At 51.6% G+C, this 17,922-nt stretch overlaps 6 protein-coding genes across 6 annotated transcripts; 3 read left to right on the top strand and 3 right to left on the bottom strand.

The window, feature by feature from the left end:
* Window positions 1–51: 51 nt before the first annotated feature.
* On the bottom strand, window positions 52–2,109 carry NEUTE1DRAFT_127575 (uncharacterized protein; the record flags this gene model as incomplete). Its single annotated transcript, XM_009849682.1, has 5 exons — window positions 52–436; window positions 523–651; window positions 721–950; window positions 1,015–1,147; window positions 1,212–2,109. The coding sequence occupies 5 exons, from the start codon at window positions 1,842–1,844 to the stop codon at window positions 293–295; spliced, it is 1,269 nt and encodes a 422-aa protein (XP_009847984.1).
* A 748-nt stretch (window positions 2,110–2,857) lies between these two features.
* On the top strand, window positions 2,858–5,745 carry NEUTE1DRAFT_144130 (uncharacterized protein; the record flags this gene model as incomplete). Its single annotated transcript, XM_009849681.1, has 4 exons — window positions 2,858–3,967; window positions 4,035–4,714; window positions 4,770–4,861; window positions 4,916–5,745. The coding sequence occupies 4 exons, from the start codon at window positions 2,858–2,860 to the stop codon at window positions 5,743–5,745; spliced, it is 2,712 nt and encodes a 903-aa protein (XP_009847983.1).
* Window positions 5,746–6,511: 766 nt separating this feature from the next.
* NEUTE1DRAFT_119892 (uncharacterized protein) lies at window positions 6,512–9,961 on the top strand (the record flags this gene model as incomplete). The annotated part of the gene is made up of 1 exon (XM_009849680.1): window positions 6,512–9,961. One exon carries the CDS (start codon window positions 6,512–6,514, stop codon window positions 9,950–9,952), a length of 3,441 nt encoding a protein of 1,146 aa, XP_009847982.1.
* Window positions 9,962–10,507: 546 nt separating this feature from the next.
* On the bottom strand, window positions 10,508–12,766 carry NEUTE1DRAFT_76205 (uncharacterized protein; the record flags this gene model as incomplete). Its single annotated transcript, XM_009849679.1, has 3 exons — window positions 10,508–11,007; window positions 11,073–12,043; window positions 12,112–12,766. 3 exons carry the CDS (start codon window positions 12,656–12,658, stop codon window positions 10,873–10,875), a joined length of 1,653 nt encoding a protein of 550 aa, XP_009847981.1.
* Window positions 12,767–13,918: 1,152 nt separating this feature from the next.
* NEUTE1DRAFT_144127 (uncharacterized protein) lies at window positions 13,919–15,644 on the top strand (the record flags this gene model as incomplete). The annotated part of the gene is made up of 1 exon (XM_009849678.1): window positions 13,919–15,644. The coding sequence occupies one exon, from the start codon at window positions 14,034–14,036 to the stop codon at window positions 15,204–15,206; it is 1,173 nt and encodes a 390-aa protein (XP_009847980.1).
* Window positions 15,645–15,785: 141 nt separating this feature from the next.
* Window positions 15,786–16,742, bottom strand: NEUTE1DRAFT_127570 (uncharacterized protein; the record flags this gene model as incomplete). Its single annotated transcript, XM_009849677.1, has 1 exon — window positions 15,786–16,742. The coding sequence occupies one exon, from the start codon at window positions 16,632–16,634 to the stop codon at window positions 15,999–16,001; it is 636 nt and encodes a 211-aa protein (XP_009847979.1).
* Window positions 16,743–17,922: the final 1,180 nt, after the last annotated feature.

Below are 17,922 nucleotides of genomic sequence, written 5' to 3'. Positions count from 1 at the left end.
GGAAATTAAAGATACCAATTGGGCACGCCAGCCTTGGTCCAGCCTCTTTCTCATGAGTCGGTAGATGTTATTAGGCGGAAACCGTCAGGATGGTGTAGCTCGTGGCTCGTATAAGCCATCAATGAACGTACGTCCGGACCTGTACCCAAGTCGAAAGCACGAATCTAAGTCTATGTGCAGCCCCAATGTGCCCTGAAGCGCGTCTAAACCCTTCAGGCCCAAGTGATGGACCTATCTCTATAGCTAATCTATGTACAGTCTTCGATTTCTCAAGTGTTCATTCCACCACCATTTATTGATTCAGATCGAGAATCTGCAACTTTCGCTGCACAGGGTCGAAGTGAGTTTTAAACTGGCTATCGAACTTGTCACAAGCATCAGGCTTGATGGCGTCCAAGTCAATATCGAAAGCCATCTTGTTCAGGAAGTTGCAGATCTAGACAACAAATCAGCAAAAAGCAACCGGAAAGCGAGACAAAAAAAAACTAAGAAAAAAAAAGAAAAAAAGAAAAAGAAACTTACAGGGCGAGTATGCCATCGTCCGCCACCAAGCTCGAACCATGAAAGATGTCCGCCGAGAGACGTGAGGCAAAGAACCGTATAGGGATTCTGCTTGATCTCTTGGTAGGGGATGGCTTCCTCAACAGCGATCTAGTGATGTGTCAGCTCTACGCTTATGGGGGTTTTCGAAACCGCACTAAAAGGATAAGATATGCTCACCGGATCATCAGCAGCAGAGAGGGCCATAAAGGGAATCCTGATGCCTAGGACAGCGTCACATGAGGAAGCATCGCGGTAGTAGGCGTCCTCGGTGGGGTAGCCCCAGGTTACGGTCTGCACTTCACGATCAAACTCGTTCAGGTAGGTGATGTTCTGTATCCTGTCATAGTCAAGGTTGGTGTACTTGAGCACGGTCTCCTTGTGGTTCGCAACCAGCTTCTTCATGTTGGCTGCAAAATGACATGTGAGTCAGCATCTTTGTGAAGCAGTATGTGATTAGTTGATTGAACTTACTTCCCATCACCCGTTGGTAAAGTCTTCCCAAGTGAGTTCGCCGTAAAGCTCTGTTGGTGACATCTAGGTTGAACGGGTTTCCAACCGCAACTGCACCCTTCAGCAGACAACCCTCTCCTTCCTCTCCGACATACTATATCGGACACATTAGTGGAGGTTCGAAAAAGTTGCCTACGTTGACGGTTCAAGTTACCTACATTAGTTAAAATGTTCGCACCCAAAGAGAAGCCAACGCCAAAAAGGGGACGGTTGGGAAAGTTCTGTCTGGCCCATTTCACAACTTGTCGAATATCCCATGTGGCCCTGGCATTGAAAAAGAGACCGCTTGTAACGGCGCTGTTGGCGCATCCACGAGAGTTGACCACGCAGATTTCCCACTTGCCACTCTCAACAAGAGGCAAAATGGCGTGACGGAGATAGATTTCATGCGAGCCTCCGGACAAACCGTGGAGCACGATAAGCATAGGCTTGCTGTCATCCGAAGGTAGGTTGGCGAAATCTTGTTCGGAGAAGTAAGCGGTCCTAGGAGGTAGTTTCTCTTCAAAGTCCTGGTGCGGCTCAGTCACAAAATCGACAGTGAAGGTGCCGGCGTAGAGCTTGTGGTCTGAATCGAAGATCTTCCGGCGATAGTAGATCTGGGGGCCATGCTCCTTAACCACAGTCCACATGGTCTGGACATGTCCGTTAAACAGAAGCGGGTTCAGTTGGCATGGCGGAGTGGCCAGTTCGCAGACCTTGAGTAAGTCGGTCGTCGTGCCATCCTTCTGCTGGAGTGTAAGTGGTGATGTGTGGTGGGTGAAAGAGATCTTGGCGCGACCGAACCAGTCCATGATTACGCCTAAACGACCGTTGACCCGGCCTACCCGTACAAGTGTTGAAGAGGAAATTGTGAGGATGATAAGAGCTGAAAGAGTAGGTATGTTAAAGGAAAGAATATCAAAAGCTCGTGGATGACCGACAGACAAACTTCTATTTATACCGACTTCAAAGTGCCGAGGTACAAAGAAATGACAGCAAAGTCAATCTTTTGGCGGCGGTCCTTGACCTGGCGCTGCTCCCCCCCTATACCGTTATCACGATGTTGATGACGATGACAACAAATCGCGGTTTGGAACTACTTTACTTGATGTTACCTTAGAATTTCAACCTTCAATTCAAAATATCGCGCCTCAAGACGGACTCCCCAGCCTATTGACTCGTCCCTTTTCAGCCCACGGCGCGGGTGAGCTCCCAAGGTTCGAAAGTCTAGTCCGGTTCCATCCCATCTTCGTTTCCGTCTCCACAGCATCATGCCCTGATGGGCCCCAAACAGTCGGGCGGACAGCGAGTGGTACGAGTGGGAAACTCGGCATTCCTTGTTGCATCCAGTCGATTCCCGTCCCCTGCCCTGTCTTCCCGTCGGACCTGCAGCGCGCCCAGCAAATGCGGATTCTGGTGATGCCTGCCCTGCCTGCTATGTATTGTGGGCCACATAGCACCCGTCATCGGGCGCCAATCAGCAGAAGGATAGCGTCTGTGGACGCATGGACTGTCCTTGCCGCGGCGGCAGCGCGCTAACAGTCAGACACGGCAGTAGCAACCACGCAGACATCAACTGGAAGCAAGCTGCTCTTCTTCCTGCCAACATCACAGACACCTTGAAAACTTTCGTCGCCTTTGTCAAATCCTTCTTTTAAACGAACATTGACCATGCTACGCTCCTAGCGACCTTCATCTGTCACATTCGCCCAGTATCTGAGTAACCCGACACCGATAGCGCGCAGTTCCCACCGCCGATGCACGAACTTATCTACGCCCGCCGCGACCCGAAGAGACAGAGACCATTCTCCAATTGACAAATGCCATGACATATCACGATGCGATGCCCCCGGGGCAGCCATACGGCATTTACCCTCAACAGAATCAGAATCAGCAACCGCAGCAGCAGCAGCAAGCTCAACAAGCCTTTCAGCCCGTTGCCGGGTATCACCATCAGCACCACCAGCAGCAATACGTGAATGGCTACCAGAATGGGCACCCTCAGTATCTTCAACAATCTCAACATAGTCAGCAACCACAGGTCCCGTACGCGCAGTCAGCCTATCCCCAGGCGCAACCGACCTTTGATTCCAATAACCCGGTCAACCTGTCGAATTATAGCTCCAAGCCTACCACGTCGTTCGCTCATACCCCGCAAACGACGACGGCGCCCGTTCAATTCGTCGATCCTTCCTTCCTCCAAAAGCAATATGTTCCGCCTGTACAAACAAATCGTATCCTTCCAGCACCTCATTCGATGACCTTGCCAAGTCCTCAGCTACCTCTGCCTCAAATTTCGCGGCACAATCAGCAAATACCGCTGCAACAGATTCAACAGACAACAAATCAGCATGACCAACAGCAGCGGCAATACCAAAAGCAGCAGCAGCAGCAGCGAAACACACCGAATCAACATCACCAACAACAGGCACGGCAACAACCATACTCTCAACCTTCACAACCCCAGAGCTCCCCGCATGTACAGACACAACAGTTGCATCAGCCGATCTCTCGGCAGAACGGCCATAGGCCAGATGAGAGGCTCCTACAACCCCAAGCGACACCTGCTGAAAGGGCTACGCCACGCGGGTCAGGTCGGCCCCCTTCTGTCGCGAAATCATCTGCTTCGGCGCAAAGAACCGGCCATGTCGAGACGCTGCCACTGTTGCTATGCGTGGCCGAAGACTGCTTCGCCAAAGCACACGCTGCAGCCTCCAAAATTGCGAGGTCAATGTCAGATAGTGAGGTCAAACAATACCATAAGATGGTAGCGACAGGCCTGGGCTGTCTTGAAGTCGCCATGAATTCCAATAAGCTGTGGCCGCGTCTCGAAGCTAGACTTTGTCTTAGATACGCCAGTGTTCTCATAGAGGAAACCACCAATATTATGGAGGCCGAAACTGCTCTTACCAGGGGTATTTTGGTCTGCGAAAAGGTATGTCACTCGAGGACAGTGGGCAGCAGATATCTGAAGACGGGTTAGGGCTGACTCTAAATAACAGCATCGTTTCATCGACCTCAAATACTGCTCGCAGTTTCTCTTAATGAAGACGCTTTTTCAACGCAATCCAAGAGCAGCGTTCAAGTCACTTGATACCCATATAATGGATGCTACTATGTACAAACACGCACCATGGGTCTATGCATTTCGCTTTCTGAAAGCCGCGTTTCATATTCAGTCAGGAACTGCTGCTGATCACCATGCGCTGGAAAACTTGCGCCGGATGGCGTCGATTGCGACAACAAGGGACGAGAAGGCTATGTTTGTCATGGTAATGCTCCTGGAAGGACTGTCTCATCTCAACACGATGAAGGATGACTGGATCAACCGTGTTCAAAATTGTATTGCGCAGGCACAGAAACTGCAATTTGATGATGCTGCTCACCTTCCTCAGCTCGACGTCCTTCTACTGTTGCTCGATCTTGCTTGCAGCCTTCGGCAAAAGTCTCACAGAGATGCTGCTCAAAAGCTGAGCGTCCTTCAGAGCAAGTTAGAGGAACTGCGCAACCTTCCAAGCTGGTCCTCAGTTTCGCATGAGCTTCTTCTTCCCATAAGACGCGTTGTTAACGACGCTGCTCCGACACTCAGCCGCGATACAGAGGCCGTCCTCCGGCGTGGGGATGGCGTCTTCGATTACTTGGTGTTATCAGCTCTGGGAAAACAAGGGTCGTTCGCAATGGCGTAAGTGAATCGGTATTTGACAAGTAGGTACACTTGAATACTGATCATTACGCAGGTACATATTCAACGGCATAGTGGCACTTTACAAATCTACTACCTTGGGAAGAAGCTCGACAATCTGGACAGAAGCTGTGCGGTTGTTGGAAGGTATGCATTAGTGAGCACCGGTCTTTCAATCAGTTCTGCTAACCTGTTACTCAGACAAGAACTCGGGCTCGGGACCGAAGCCGCTCCCGGATGCTCTCGCGCATGCCCAGTGGGCAAAGGGTGTGAGCAACTATGCTCAAGTCCTGGTTGGACTGCAAGCCGCCACTCTTTCGGACTGGCGGAAGGTGAAGGCGTGTCTCGATGCGTTGGGTACGGCGCAACAGCCAGAAGGGTTCTTGGATGTGCTGACTCTTTACTTGACCGGAGTCTTCAAACAAGGAACCTGCAAACTTGGGGAAGCACTTGTGATCTGGAAAGACCCGAGGTTCGCAATGGACCGGAGTGGACTACCGCAAAATAACACGAGCCACATCATTTCGGAACTATGCATCCTAGCTGCGCTGAATCGGATCTGGATCATGCAAGCGCCAGCACATCGTAGTGATGGAGAAACCGCACAGCTCCTGGATTTTCTACGGCCGCTCTGTGAGGATAATCCTGATCTGGATATCAGGATTACATACAACCTGGTGCTCGCCTCCATTACGCTGGATCCGCCGCTGCCGATCAACCAGGTCAAGCAGCACATGAAGCTATCGCTCAACGGCGCGCAAAACACCAGCAACACACATTTCCTGTCGATCGCGTTGAACATTATGCGTAACAAGCTCTTCGAAAATGTCGTTGGAGAACAGGCGCTGAAAAGCGCAAGAGCAGGCACGGCACAGGCAAAGAAGAGCGGAAATCTTTTGTGGATGAGCGTGGCCGAGGGTATGCTCGCACAGTCTCTCGAACAACAAGGGCTCAAGGAAGAGGCAGAAAAGACACGCGAAGACGGAACTCGGCTGGCCAACGAGGCCCGTCTTCGAACCCAGGTGGAATAAGAGCTTGGAGGTATCTTGGTGGTGAAGGGGTAAGGATGGCTTTACATTGTATTCGGTAGCGTTATGTGTTCTAGCGATGTGGGGCGCACCGGTTGGAGTTTCTTGTCGACGGGGTATGGTGCATGTAAGCGATCTGTCAATTCTTAGATCGGAGTGACTGGAGCATGATCCGACGAGAAACCATTAGAGGGGTATTTTCTAATGGGCATGGAGGAGTATGCATTTGCAAAACGATACCCAGGCATATCTCTGTAGTTGATCAAGGCATGGAGAATCTTCATATACAGTACATGCAAAAACCCCGGAGCTGGAATTCGTGACGGCTAAATGTCCAGGACGTGACGACCGGCAATTGAACACTTTGTGGGGCACTGTGATGCCCCATAAATAAATGACAGCAAGCTCCACCGAATGGAGCGGCGCTAGTGGACAATAAACCCCAGCAAAAAAATTAATCCAGGTAGAGACGAGACCGATAACGATAGTAAACATAGTTCCGTAGTGTGAAGATTGTCGTTGTTTTGCCTCCCCCAAGTTGACCGGCCCCTCCGAGAAACCGGCAACCAAGCCATTCTTTTTTCGTTTTCTTGTCTCTCCGCTCTCCCCCTCCTTTACCCTTGGACGTGGAGGACTTTGTGCTGGCAGCGTTGGAAGAGATTACTTTACGGCAATCCGAGACTCGCTCGCTTCGTAGAGTGACCATCCGAAGGACGTCCCAGTCCGGATTCTCGATTTCAGTCGCAAACGCCGACCCGAAGTCGCAGAGATGTTGCAACTGACCAGCAAGACGCGCCGCACGATCAAGCCGCACATTCTCCGCACGTCATGTCTCACCCTAATTTCGAATGCTCACCCGAGGCCCGCCCCTCTCTACAATCCTGCTAGGCTCTACTCGACTGAGCAGCCAGACAAGCCGAGCTCACACGCTAACGCTCTCGAACCGAAAGACAACGACTTCAAGCCTGCACCGGGCAAGCAGCGCCTACACCCACGGGCTCTTAGGAGTAAAACCACTAAAAGGCGAGGCGGGGCGCCCAATGCACAGCCGTTGACCAACTTCTTGAAGGACCTCGAGACAGGAAGCCTGAACGCTGGGCAGCAAGAACAAGCAACGACAACAACACCAGAAGCGCTTGAACCCACAACAACAGATGGCGCTCAAGATGGCACACCAGAAGCGGCAGAGGGAGATTCCAAGAAAAAGGGAAAGCAGGCGAAGAAGTCAAAGCCGAAGCCAAGCAGTTCCCCTGCTGCTGTTGCCAGTGATCCCAAACTGATGCAACGAGCTACGGCGGTACTACGGAAGGTGCTTGAAAAGGAGCTGCGTGCCGAGCAGGAGAGCGTAGGATCGGAGGCGGGCAAAGACAAGTCTAAACCTGGCAAGAAGAAGAAGCAAAAGTCAACAGAGACAAAACCCACGGAACCGAAGAGTTTGATAAGAAGATTGCAGACCAACGGTAAACTGAAGCCCTCGGGTGTTTTGGAAAAAACAACGGCGGCAGCAGCTATAACTCCAGCACCGGATACGTCGGCGGCGACCACAAAGAAACAGACAAAAGAGACTTCAGCCGAACCAAAGCCTCGCTCACCTGAAGATTTACAATGGCCACCTCCGGGAAGGAAGCTCCACGTGCGACGGGTTGATCCCGATTTGATCAAAATGATACCGGTCCATAAAGAGCAACCTCCTGTGCCAGGTTTGTCTTATGGCTTGGATAGAGCCCTTTTCAACCCTGGAGTCTACCACATGCAGGATCCTAGGTCTCGGGTATGGAATTTCGACCCCTATCTTGCGCGTATCATGCCGATTCAGGAGTTCGATTTCAACGCACTCAAGCAGTATATCACCTCTTCGAAGGATACCACCCTTATCGACATCGCACGAGAAGCGAAGAAGAAGTACACGGGTTCTACGTCGAGTATGACCTCGACACTAGCGCATTTCCATTATCTTTTGTCCTCCTGGCGACCCATCACCACCGGAATGATGTCTCAGTCATTTAGGGCCGATTCGACAAACTTTACCAGGATTATGCGCGCCCCTTCTGCTGCCTTCCTTCACTGGAAGGATGGTGTATATGCGATCGATGCGGACAAGGAATTCGACACAGCAAACGTCCTGAGCATGCTTGGAAAGTCAATGGAAAAGCTTCTGACGTTGCCCAAGGAAGATTTCGAGAAGTATCGCAAAACCAAGTCTCACCAGCTTACCGAGGAGGAACGTGACAGCCCCGAGTCATACCATTACACCAAGTTAGGAGACTTCATGATGCGGTCACAGCTCGATGCCTACGATCCCAGAATTCCGGGCACCGGCATGTTCGATCTCAAGACAAGAGCCGTTATTTCTATCCGCATGGACGCCAAGGGGTTCCAAAAGGGCTTGGGATACGAGCTCCGCCACCGGAACGGTAACTGGGAATCGTTTGAGCGCGAATACTTCGACATGATCCGTTCTGCTTTTCTCAAGTACTCCCTCCAGGTCCGCATGGGCCGTATGGACGGTATCTTCGTTGCCTTCCACAACACCCAGCGGATTTTCGGCTTCCAATACATTCCGCTTACCGAAATGGACTATGCCTTGCACGGCACCCGTGACACCAGCCTCGGTGGCAAGGAGTTCAAGCTCAGTCTCCATCTGCTCAACAAGATTCTGAACAGGGCTACCGCAAAGTGGCCAGAGCAGTCGTTGCGCCTTCACATTGAGACAAGGCCAACTGACCCACCGCTCATGTACATCTTTGCCAAGCCGGTTACGCCAGATGAGATTGAGAAGATCCAGGGAGCCAACAAGAAGATCATTGAGAAGTTTGAGCGCGATATGATGGGCCTGGAGCCGAAGGAAGAGAAGGGAGAGGGTGTTGCCAATGAAAAGACAACTGAGGAGGCCGTGGAGGAAGCGACCGAGGAATCTGTCAGTGAACCTGAAGCGCGTGAGGAGGTCACCACAGCGGACGTTTGGGAGGACATGGTAGTCAAGGTCGAGGAGGCCCTCGAAAACGAGGAGCACGGCGTCACCTCAGTCCGCGAAGCTATTGAGCAGGCCCTTCGCTCGAGTGGCTTGCTCGAAGCCAGCGCCCCTGAGGAGGCGCGCCGTTATCTAGATGAGCTGCTTGAGGCTCTCATGAGCGCTGAGTCGGGCAAGGCTGACGAGTCCGCGGCCGATAACGCAGCCGAGGAATCTGCGTCTGCCGTCTCTGCTGAGGAGGCTACAGAAGTCAAGGTCGAGAATGGTCAGGCGGCTGAGGCTGAGGAGGAACCCACGTTGAAGGATTTGGTCCTTCGCCTCGCCAGCCAAGTCAAAGCAGACCGCAGTGAAGTCGTCAAGGGCAAAGCCGAAGACGATGTGTCTGCGGCGGCGGCGGATGACTCCAAGCTCCGTAAATTCGAGACCATTTTGTCAGAGCTCATTTCCAAGTCCCGGGACACCACTGAAACCGGCGAGATCACAGAAAGTGGTGAGCAGATTGCCGCCTCCACAGACGCCTCCGCCACATCCAAGACGCAAAACCCCGAAGACGAAATCGCCTCCCTCGACGAGACCGTGCACACCAAGACCAACGACAAGTCCATTCTCCCCGAGACCAAGCCCGAACTCCTCGGCATGATCCTGACCATTCGCAACAAGGTCAATGGCGAGTACGTCGAGCGCCCCGAGCACCTGCGCCGCACCGACAAGTGGGAGGTTGAGTACTCGCTCGAGGACATGCCGGCCCTGCGGGCCGAGAATATCTACAAGATGGTTATCCAGCGGCGGTGCAAGACGCTCGACGACCAGGAGGACCGCGACAAGGCCTGGTATGAGATGTTCCAGGGCGCGCTGCACAAGTATACGCGCAAGGGCCGCATGCATCGCAAGAAGGAGATTGAGCTTGGGAAAACCAGGCCAGTGCACGTGTATGGTATGGACAAGCCGCTTGATTGGGAATCGGTCTTTGGCGAGGGTAAGGAGGAAGGTATGTCGTACCGGTGGTATGGGCAGGAAGCGGAGAATGTTGAGACTGGCACCATCGAGCTGAGCCCGGAGGAGGTGGAGGAAGATGATGGGAGTTTGCCGGTGGAGGAGGTAGAGGGGGCTGAAGAGGGCGATGCGGAGGTGGATGTTGCAGCTTTTTCTGAAGAAAAGTCTGATGACCAACCTGAGGCTGTGGAACAACAACAGTCTGAGGAGAAGTCTGAGGAAAAGTCCCAGGAGAAGTCCGAATGAGTTGTAAGGAAGAAGAAGAAGGAGCATGAGGTCGCCATGCTGTAAAAAAAACAAAAGCAAGCACGTGAGATGGAGATGTCAGGAGAACCTTGTAAATGCTCTCATCCCCCATCACATATTACTCTGTACCACCACCACTAGGAGAAGCAAAAAGCATATTGAATTGAAGCATCGCGTTGATTGATCATCCTTAAACCGATTGATAGACCGAGTTACCATACTGTCTTTGTTTGTTCTCTCTTTAGCTGTGCCGGTATTTCAATAATTCGTCTCTCTCTGTTCTCTTCTGGTGAGGCAACACGACCTGCGATCTTTGCCACAAGTGTTAAGTAGTCTGTTTATTTTTCACCTAGGTCTGCTGGGTTTGAACGAACCTGACCACGGAAAAAACTACAGTTGAACAAAAAATCTAAAATCTGAAAGGGGGTCGCTCAAGAATTTTTAGTACGGTCCCTCAAAGTTTGTCACCGTCAGATGGAGGCATGTCTGGCTAAAGTTATCTCGTCGAAGACCAGCTCTTCTGTAAGATAATTACTGCTATCATTATAGTTTTGATTTGGTTTCCAGATGCCGTTCTTTTGATATAACTTTGGCAATCCAAGCAAGGGTTTGAGCATCAAATCGTTGTAGCGTCCCCTCAAAGCAACCACGATTTCCCAATCAATTTGCTGAACCAAAGAACGAATTTGTTTTCTCATCCCTTCAACGCCAATGCTATGCAAATATTCCAGAGGTGAATTTAAGACCACTACTCCCTTCTATACGTTGGCAGGAACGTAGCCTCGTGTTTTCAAAATTGTCTGTAGAAAAAAGCACAGGTAACAATAAAGTAGAAAATGGGAAAGCATCGGTGTTCTTGCCGCCCTCCATCAAAAATAATTCAAAGAGTCATTAATGTGAGCTTTAGAGAGATACTTTGCTTATGCAAAATATGCTTGCAACCTCGGAAGCTGTTCCAAGTCAGCAGCAAAAATAAGGTCGCGCTTCAGCTTGTTCGGGGTGACATCTTGCGTCGTGATCTGTAAGTTTCCATCTTCGCACCAGTTTTTGACGGGCTATGAAAGAAGGAGTGAAAGTCAGTTTTCATCTTCGTTCTACAGGAGCGGACGAAAGAACTTACCAAACAACTCAGATACTTGCACCAGCTGCACTCCTTATGATCCACATAGAAGTTATTAAGCAGCAAGATGAAGATGACGACAGTAAGAGTCAAGAAAGCCGCCCTGACAAGCCACCAAACCCACCACAGCGGCTTCCGACCCTTAAAGAACCCGACAGGATTGCTGAAGAAGGAAGGCGGTGCCCCTTGCCTCAGGAAGCCGTTAGTGTCGACAACCTGCGAGTAAGGTGGTTCGTCGCCGATCCGTCGACGGAGTGCGTTTGGCGATTGCAAAACACAGATTCCCAACGCAAGACCGGTCAAGAAGCCGCCAATGTGGGCAAAGTTGTCCAAGCCCGGAAGTAGACCGAGCACGAAGGAGATGACGATGTCGAGACCGATAAATAATAGGTCCTTCCATGGGCTCTTGCGGTCCCGCCATGAATAGAGCAAATCCAGCAGCAAGAGAGCTATGATACCGAAAAGGGCGCCCGATGCACCCGTCGTCTGCATGCCGTTGGCGGCGAAGTTTCCGCCCATCACGAACCCAAAGATTCCAGCGCTAACGTAGACAATAAAGAAGCGGATCGAACCGATGGACCGCTCCATCTCCTTTCCGATCGTCATCTGGAGAAGCATATTGAAGCCGATGTGGATGACTCCGGCGTGGAGGAACATCGGGGTGATGAAGCGCCACCACTGGTTAGGTTCGGGAACGCTTTCCATGGTCGCGGTCGCATTGTACCAGGGCTCGGGGACGCCGCCGAAGCCACACAGATCGGAAAGAGTACACTTCATAGTCGAAGCATTGACGTCGTATGTCGTCGTATTAGGACAGGGCCAGCTGATGGGCTGTGTTGCGTTTTGGACGCCCGGGATGGCGTGCATGCACGGATCCCAGCGGGCGCCCATGTTGATGAGCATGTAGCTGGAAGGCCCGATGAAGGGGTTAAACTGGGGCTTGATCATGATGGGTGATCCCGTAGCCATGCCTAGATGCGCGATGATTTCATGAGTTAGTGATGCCAGTAAAACGGTTTCTTGGTTGGTTGGTCCATACCGTTCTTGACGAGTTCAGCAATAAACACGGCTACCTGGACGGTGGTAAAAAAGTAAACAACAAAGGGTATCCTCTTCGCATTCGAGCCGAGCATTCCCAGTTGTCCTACACTAACACGCCCGCTACGTGACTTCTTTTGCTGTGGTTGGGGCGCATCGTAGACGTGATCTTGCATCTCGGGGTCATTGTTCTTGTTTCTGCCGCCGCTGCGGTCCTCCAAAGGGATGTCATCTGTGGGATGATTGTAAGCCATATCTTCCTCGGAGGAAACGCGGGTTGGGCCGTGGTAGGCCGCGTCTTGGTAGTGCTGACTATTTAGATGTTGTCGGCTTGATGAAGCACCGGACTGATGTGAAGATGCGGGATAGACATGGTCATCAAAGACGGTATCGAAGGGCGATTGGAAGTTTGCGCTGTAGGAGGTTGGCATCGGTTGTTGCCCCTGGCCATAATTTTGATTATAATGACTGGCACCGCCGCCCTGGTGGCTCGTTGCCTGGCCAGGTATAGGTAGCGGCTTTTGGCTGTAGTATTCATGGTCGTTCATGTTTGTCTCGCGGTGACGTCGTCGCCCTTGTCTGTTGAGAGTGTCGCCGTCGGTTCAACGTGCTTAAAGGTGTATGTGGGACGTCGCGGGGCAGATGTCTCGATGTTCGTCTGCTACAAGTTGTCTAACCCGCAGACGGGGAGATTGATCGCATTCCCAGAAACAGTGAAAATGGATGCGTCGCGGACCGGTTTCGAGAACGCAAACGGCGGCAGCCTCTGGGTGGCGCAAGCGTGGAGGCAGGAATAACGAAGCGAGGTTTGATGATCAAGGAGCGACTGACGATCTAGAGGTAGAGAGGCAGCAGAAATCGAGGACGTGCTAGTCAGCCCGAGGTTGAAATTAGTAAATCGGACGAGGTGAGGCAGGTGGACCTGAGGTGGGCGTGTTTTGGCAGTGACCGGGTTCGGGATCTCTCTAGCGTCGTTTCCAGGCACTTGTTCGCTAGTTGGTCCTTGTGGTCCACTGCGTTGGGACTGCGGTTGGGTCGGGGACTCGGGATCCAGCCGGTTGAGCCCGGGCGTGTTCGTATGGTTCCAGCTGATGGACCCAACAACAAACCTTCGGGGCTCAAAGATGAGGGCGGCGTTGGAGGTTGTTACTGTGTTCGAGATGGTGGAATGTAAGATGCCGGCAGTGCGTTTGTTTCGGGACGGCGATTAAATCAATTCCAAGCCGCAATGCCGTTTGGTACGCAAGGTTACCTAACCGTTACCGATCACAGAATTGAATGCCGTCGAGCGACGACTGAAGAGTCGAATAACAGTTTCAGGTATACGAGACAAGGAAAACTTGGATTGTGAAGATAAGGAGAGTCGATGTCTTAAGTGACGGTCAAGAGAACAAATGCGGTTGACAAAAGAATAACCTCCAAAAGAGATGACGAATGTGACAGGCTCCAGACCACGAGCAAGTCGTGTAGTAGTTGAAGAGCTGAGCCCGGTCACCCGTGAGCTCATCAGGACATGGCAGTGCATACGCGTCGAACGGGGCGGCGCATGCAGATCGACTCGCTTCAAAGCCACAGGGGCACTCAAGACGGGACGGAACGGGTCCGGACCGAATTGGATTGCGGGGCAGTTAGATGGGTAAAATGCATGGTTCCAATAAGGTAGAAAAAACACGCTGCGCGGAAGCTCAAGTAACAGTGTTTCAGTCAAGTCCCGTTAGGTATCGATAACTTCATATTCTCCACTCTGCTGTTTACCTCCATCAGGTACATACTTAGGTAGAGCCGACTTCACCAAGTCCCGACCTGCGTCTCGTCAAGAGTTCATGGATTCAGAACAACCTGCCCTTAAGAAGTTACCTCACTGTACCTCGTGCTGACTCGATTATCTATCACTGTCGCCGAAACGGCTGGGTTTAACCTACCATGTCAGCAATACGCGCCCTAAAGGGTGCCTTCACCCGCCGACCCTCACTATGGGCTAGACCATCGTCTCACATCGCCTTTCGGTCACCCATCTCACTACATCAGCCGCTTTCTCGCTCGAGAACTTACTCTGTAGATCAGTCCAGGGAGTCGAGCTTCCTTCAAGATTATTTCCAAGATCAGATTGAGAAGCCCAGAAGCCTAGAGAAACGCGATCGCTCCAAGCAGACCAAAGAGGCTCACTCCACGGATGGCACCGATTTCGATGACAGGGAAGATGAGTTTTCGAGGATACTGTCACCAAAGCAGGAGAAGCCGAAGAAGCCATGGCTCAAGAAAAGAGAGGAGAGTATTGCACGTCACGGCACGGCCAAAGCCGATGCTAGAAGAAGCAGAAAGACTGCCCGCAACATCGCCCTCCTGGAACAGGAAATTCGCAGGCGGCACGCCGCTGGACGTCCCGATGTCACATCTGCCATTGACCCTGAGCGATCTGAACTTACACCCCGCACTGCAAAGGAAGCGATTGCGCGCTGGCAGGAGTTGAAAGAGAAGGACGGTCATCACCAAGCAAAGGAGTCACGGGCTGTCAGGGCGCTGAAAAGAGACATCAGACGGGAGGCCAAGGAGGCAAGGATATTCATGGCATCGCAGGGCGCTGAGAAGTCTCGGGAACAGGAGTTGGAACAGGAAGAAAAGTTGGAGAAATTGAAGGCATCAATGGCGCAACGCAAGAACGCCGAATGGGAAGAGGAGGTGGTGCCGGTCAAGACTCGACGGGAGGTTTCGACACAAGCACAAAAAAACGCTGTTCAGACGCCAGAAGAGCCTCAAGAAAACGACTCACCAGAAGAAACGGCCGAGAACCCGAACGAATGGGAAGACGAACTGGACGATGAAGCCGAATGGGACGGTCAGGAGAAGCTGTCTGGAATAGAGCGGCGGCGGATGAAGCTCCTACTGCGGTTCAAGGAGGGTCTGCAGAAGAAGATGGGCATCCCAGTCGGCGACACAAAGCCGCATCCACAGATCGATGCTAAATGCGAAGTGTGGTTGCATAATAGGATTAAGGCGGAAAAGGACCGGGAAAAGAGGAAGAAAGATCGGATGGCGCGCGAGCATCAAAAGTTTCTGAGGAAGCTAGCGAAGAAGGCAAGGAAGAACGCAAACTAGCCGGGATGTGAATGTGCGAGCTGGAGATGAAGAGATGCTGTCGACTACGGCTGTTCCTGACTACTGAAGTGTAAGATGGCACAGAACTGCTTACTTGATTCAAAAAACATGTAATATGGGAAAGGACGTTCTACTTATACAGGGTGGAATCGCTTGATGGGAATTTCAGCAAAGGAGGAAGCTTCTAGTGAACGGATAGCTGAAAGCCAGAATGGCTGAGAGCTAAGAACATAAAGAACAAAAGGAAACAGAGCAGCGACAACGAATCCAAACAACAACTATCCGGATGAGGGTGTTGATCGTTATAGAGATACCTACCTGGATGCTGGTTGTCAACAAACAACCGTTTATGGCTGCACTTGAGTGTGTCACAAATCCAGTGAATTTTCGGTGGCAGAACAGTGTATGTCCTCGAATATACCTTAGCGTCCTATCACATCGTCGGGTTTTTGCTTATCGTTTTTGCATGAGATATCGCTGTATTGTACATATTAATATTCCCACCTCTCTCGTCCTCTCCGCGTACCTTTAGGAGGGAGAAGGCATCAGTCTCACGTAGCCCGACAAATACGTCCAGTCCTGTACTTTAACCTCGCCGGTTTTTATTTTGGAACATATTTGTACAACGTGACGTTCTTTCCTTCACAACCAGGCACCCTCAGCGGCGACAGTTTGCCCGTTGTCGAACGTAGTATGCAGTAATCATTGCTCATCCGCATCCTCAACCCGTATGTAGGAGCTCTCGTCTCAGACGGTAATCCAACATCCTCTTCTCCCTTCCTCCTGCGCCTCTTACTCCTTCTTCGGGGTATCATCACCATCCTTTCCCTTCTCATCCTTCTTCTTACCCTTACCCTCCTGATTCCAAACCTCCCAGATCTGATCCATGATCAAGCTCCCGTATCCCTTTCCACTCTCCAGCGCCTTCTTCTCCTCCTCCAGCCTCTTCTCCTTCCACCCTTCCCTCTCATCACCCATCCAAATCTTAGTCAACACTCCCCCATCCTTCTCATGCTTGTCATTTCGGTCTTGCTGCTCCTGCGCAAGCTTCCTCCTCGCCCTCTCCGCCTCAATCAAGGCCTTGTTCTTCTTGGCCTGTTCCGGCAACGCGTCGCCGGTAGACAGCACTTTGGCCCACTTCTCGTTGGACCGCTGGTAGATCGACTTGCCCGTGTAGTCGAACGAGAGCTGATTGAAGCCCCAGAAGGTGCCCGAACCTAGAATAGCGTTTTGCACGGAGAACTGGCCGCGCCCGCGACCGGGAAGAAGAAGACCAATGGGCGCGAGAATGGAAACGATGATGGCGGAGTTGTGCAAAAGGTTGGGCGTACCGTAGTGGTTCTCGGCTGAGGGTATGATCTCGGGGGTTTCTGGGGTCGTCGCCGCCGGCGCCGGGGCGGGAGTTTCTGCTGGTGGTTGGGAGGCCATTGTGAGGGCTGTTTCTGAGGGGACGGGATCCCTGGCTGACTCGATGAGTATCGGCAGTGAGATATTATTGGGCGCAAAGCGGACTGGAGATTTCTTCTTTTTGAGCCTCTCCGTCGTCTTGTCGCAAAGGTTCGGGCGGTTCGCGGAACGCTAGCCAGCGATGACCGCGCGTGCATTCGCACGGACCGTAAACCCCATCTTTTTTTTATCTTATCTCCCCGTCTGTTGTCGATAACGTAGGGCTGCAAGACCGGCGTCCGGCCAGCCCGGGCGACCCCCCCGTGGATCGCACCGACATGTCGCTAACCCGCGTCTGCAGGTGTAGCCGGTACTTAGGGGTTGTACGAGATGAACGGATAAACGCATACTTGAACCCTAGACTACTCAAAACACAGTTACTATGTAGGTATCGTAGCTAACCTTCATGACTTCTCTCGCAATTATCACATTGGAAATCCGCTGGATCGTGTCATCTCGCTCTATTCCCCCTGTCCTGACCTCTCATGTTCGGTTCCCTCTTCGTTTTCGTCGTGTACACCACGGTCATTTCCAACTTCCACCGCGACACCGGCTGCCATTTCGACCTCCTAATGGTCCACTAATTCAAACCATATCTACCCTGGAGCATGTGAACTACTCGACACCATCAGTGCTCGACATCGGTCTCTATCAACGGCGCTCCCGACACAGCGAGTCTTCATCCATCATTTTCCCAAAAAAAAAAAAAAAAATAATAATAAATAAAAAAAAAAAAAAAAAAATTTTAAAAATTTTAAAAAAAAAAATGGTCAACGCAGTGCATCATCAACCTCGAAATCACGCCTTTGCCGCTTTGACGCCCAACATTTTCCTTGGACGGCTGGTGCGGCACACATGTGTGTTATGGCATGCCTGCCACCGATAAGATTCAAGGCAAGCGGGCTTCCATCGCATGAAAGGCAGGCCCGGAATACATGTAATGGAACTCTCTTTATCTTTCAGCTTCAGTTGTCTCTATCCGCTCCGATATTGCGCCAAAAAAAAAATCCGCGACACGCGCAACACCAGGCAATGGTTGGTTGTTCATGGTGCGTGCGTGCACTCGTGTCAGTTACACAGAAGGAGGATTGCCCGACCCCTGGCTTTGGCTGGTCACTTCAAAACATGGCAGCTCAAACTTATCTACACCACTTACTATTTTTTTCTTCTCCAGCCTCTTAGAGCGGTGCACAATTACAACAGGTCACATGGGACTCGAATGTCTTTTTTTTTATGATAAAAGTCATAAGTTTTACAGGCAACCCCCCCC

This window comes from Neurospora tetrasperma (assembly GCF_000213175.1).
Source record: "Neurospora tetrasperma FGSC 2508 unplaced genomic scaffold NEUTE1scaffold_1, whole genome shotgun sequence".
Classification (NCBI taxonomy): Eukaryota; Fungi; Ascomycota; class Sordariomycetes; order Sordariales; family Sordariaceae; genus Neurospora; species Neurospora tetrasperma.
The sequence above is the reverse complement of the archived record's forward strand: the minus strand, read 5'-3'. Positions and strand labels throughout refer to the sequence as shown.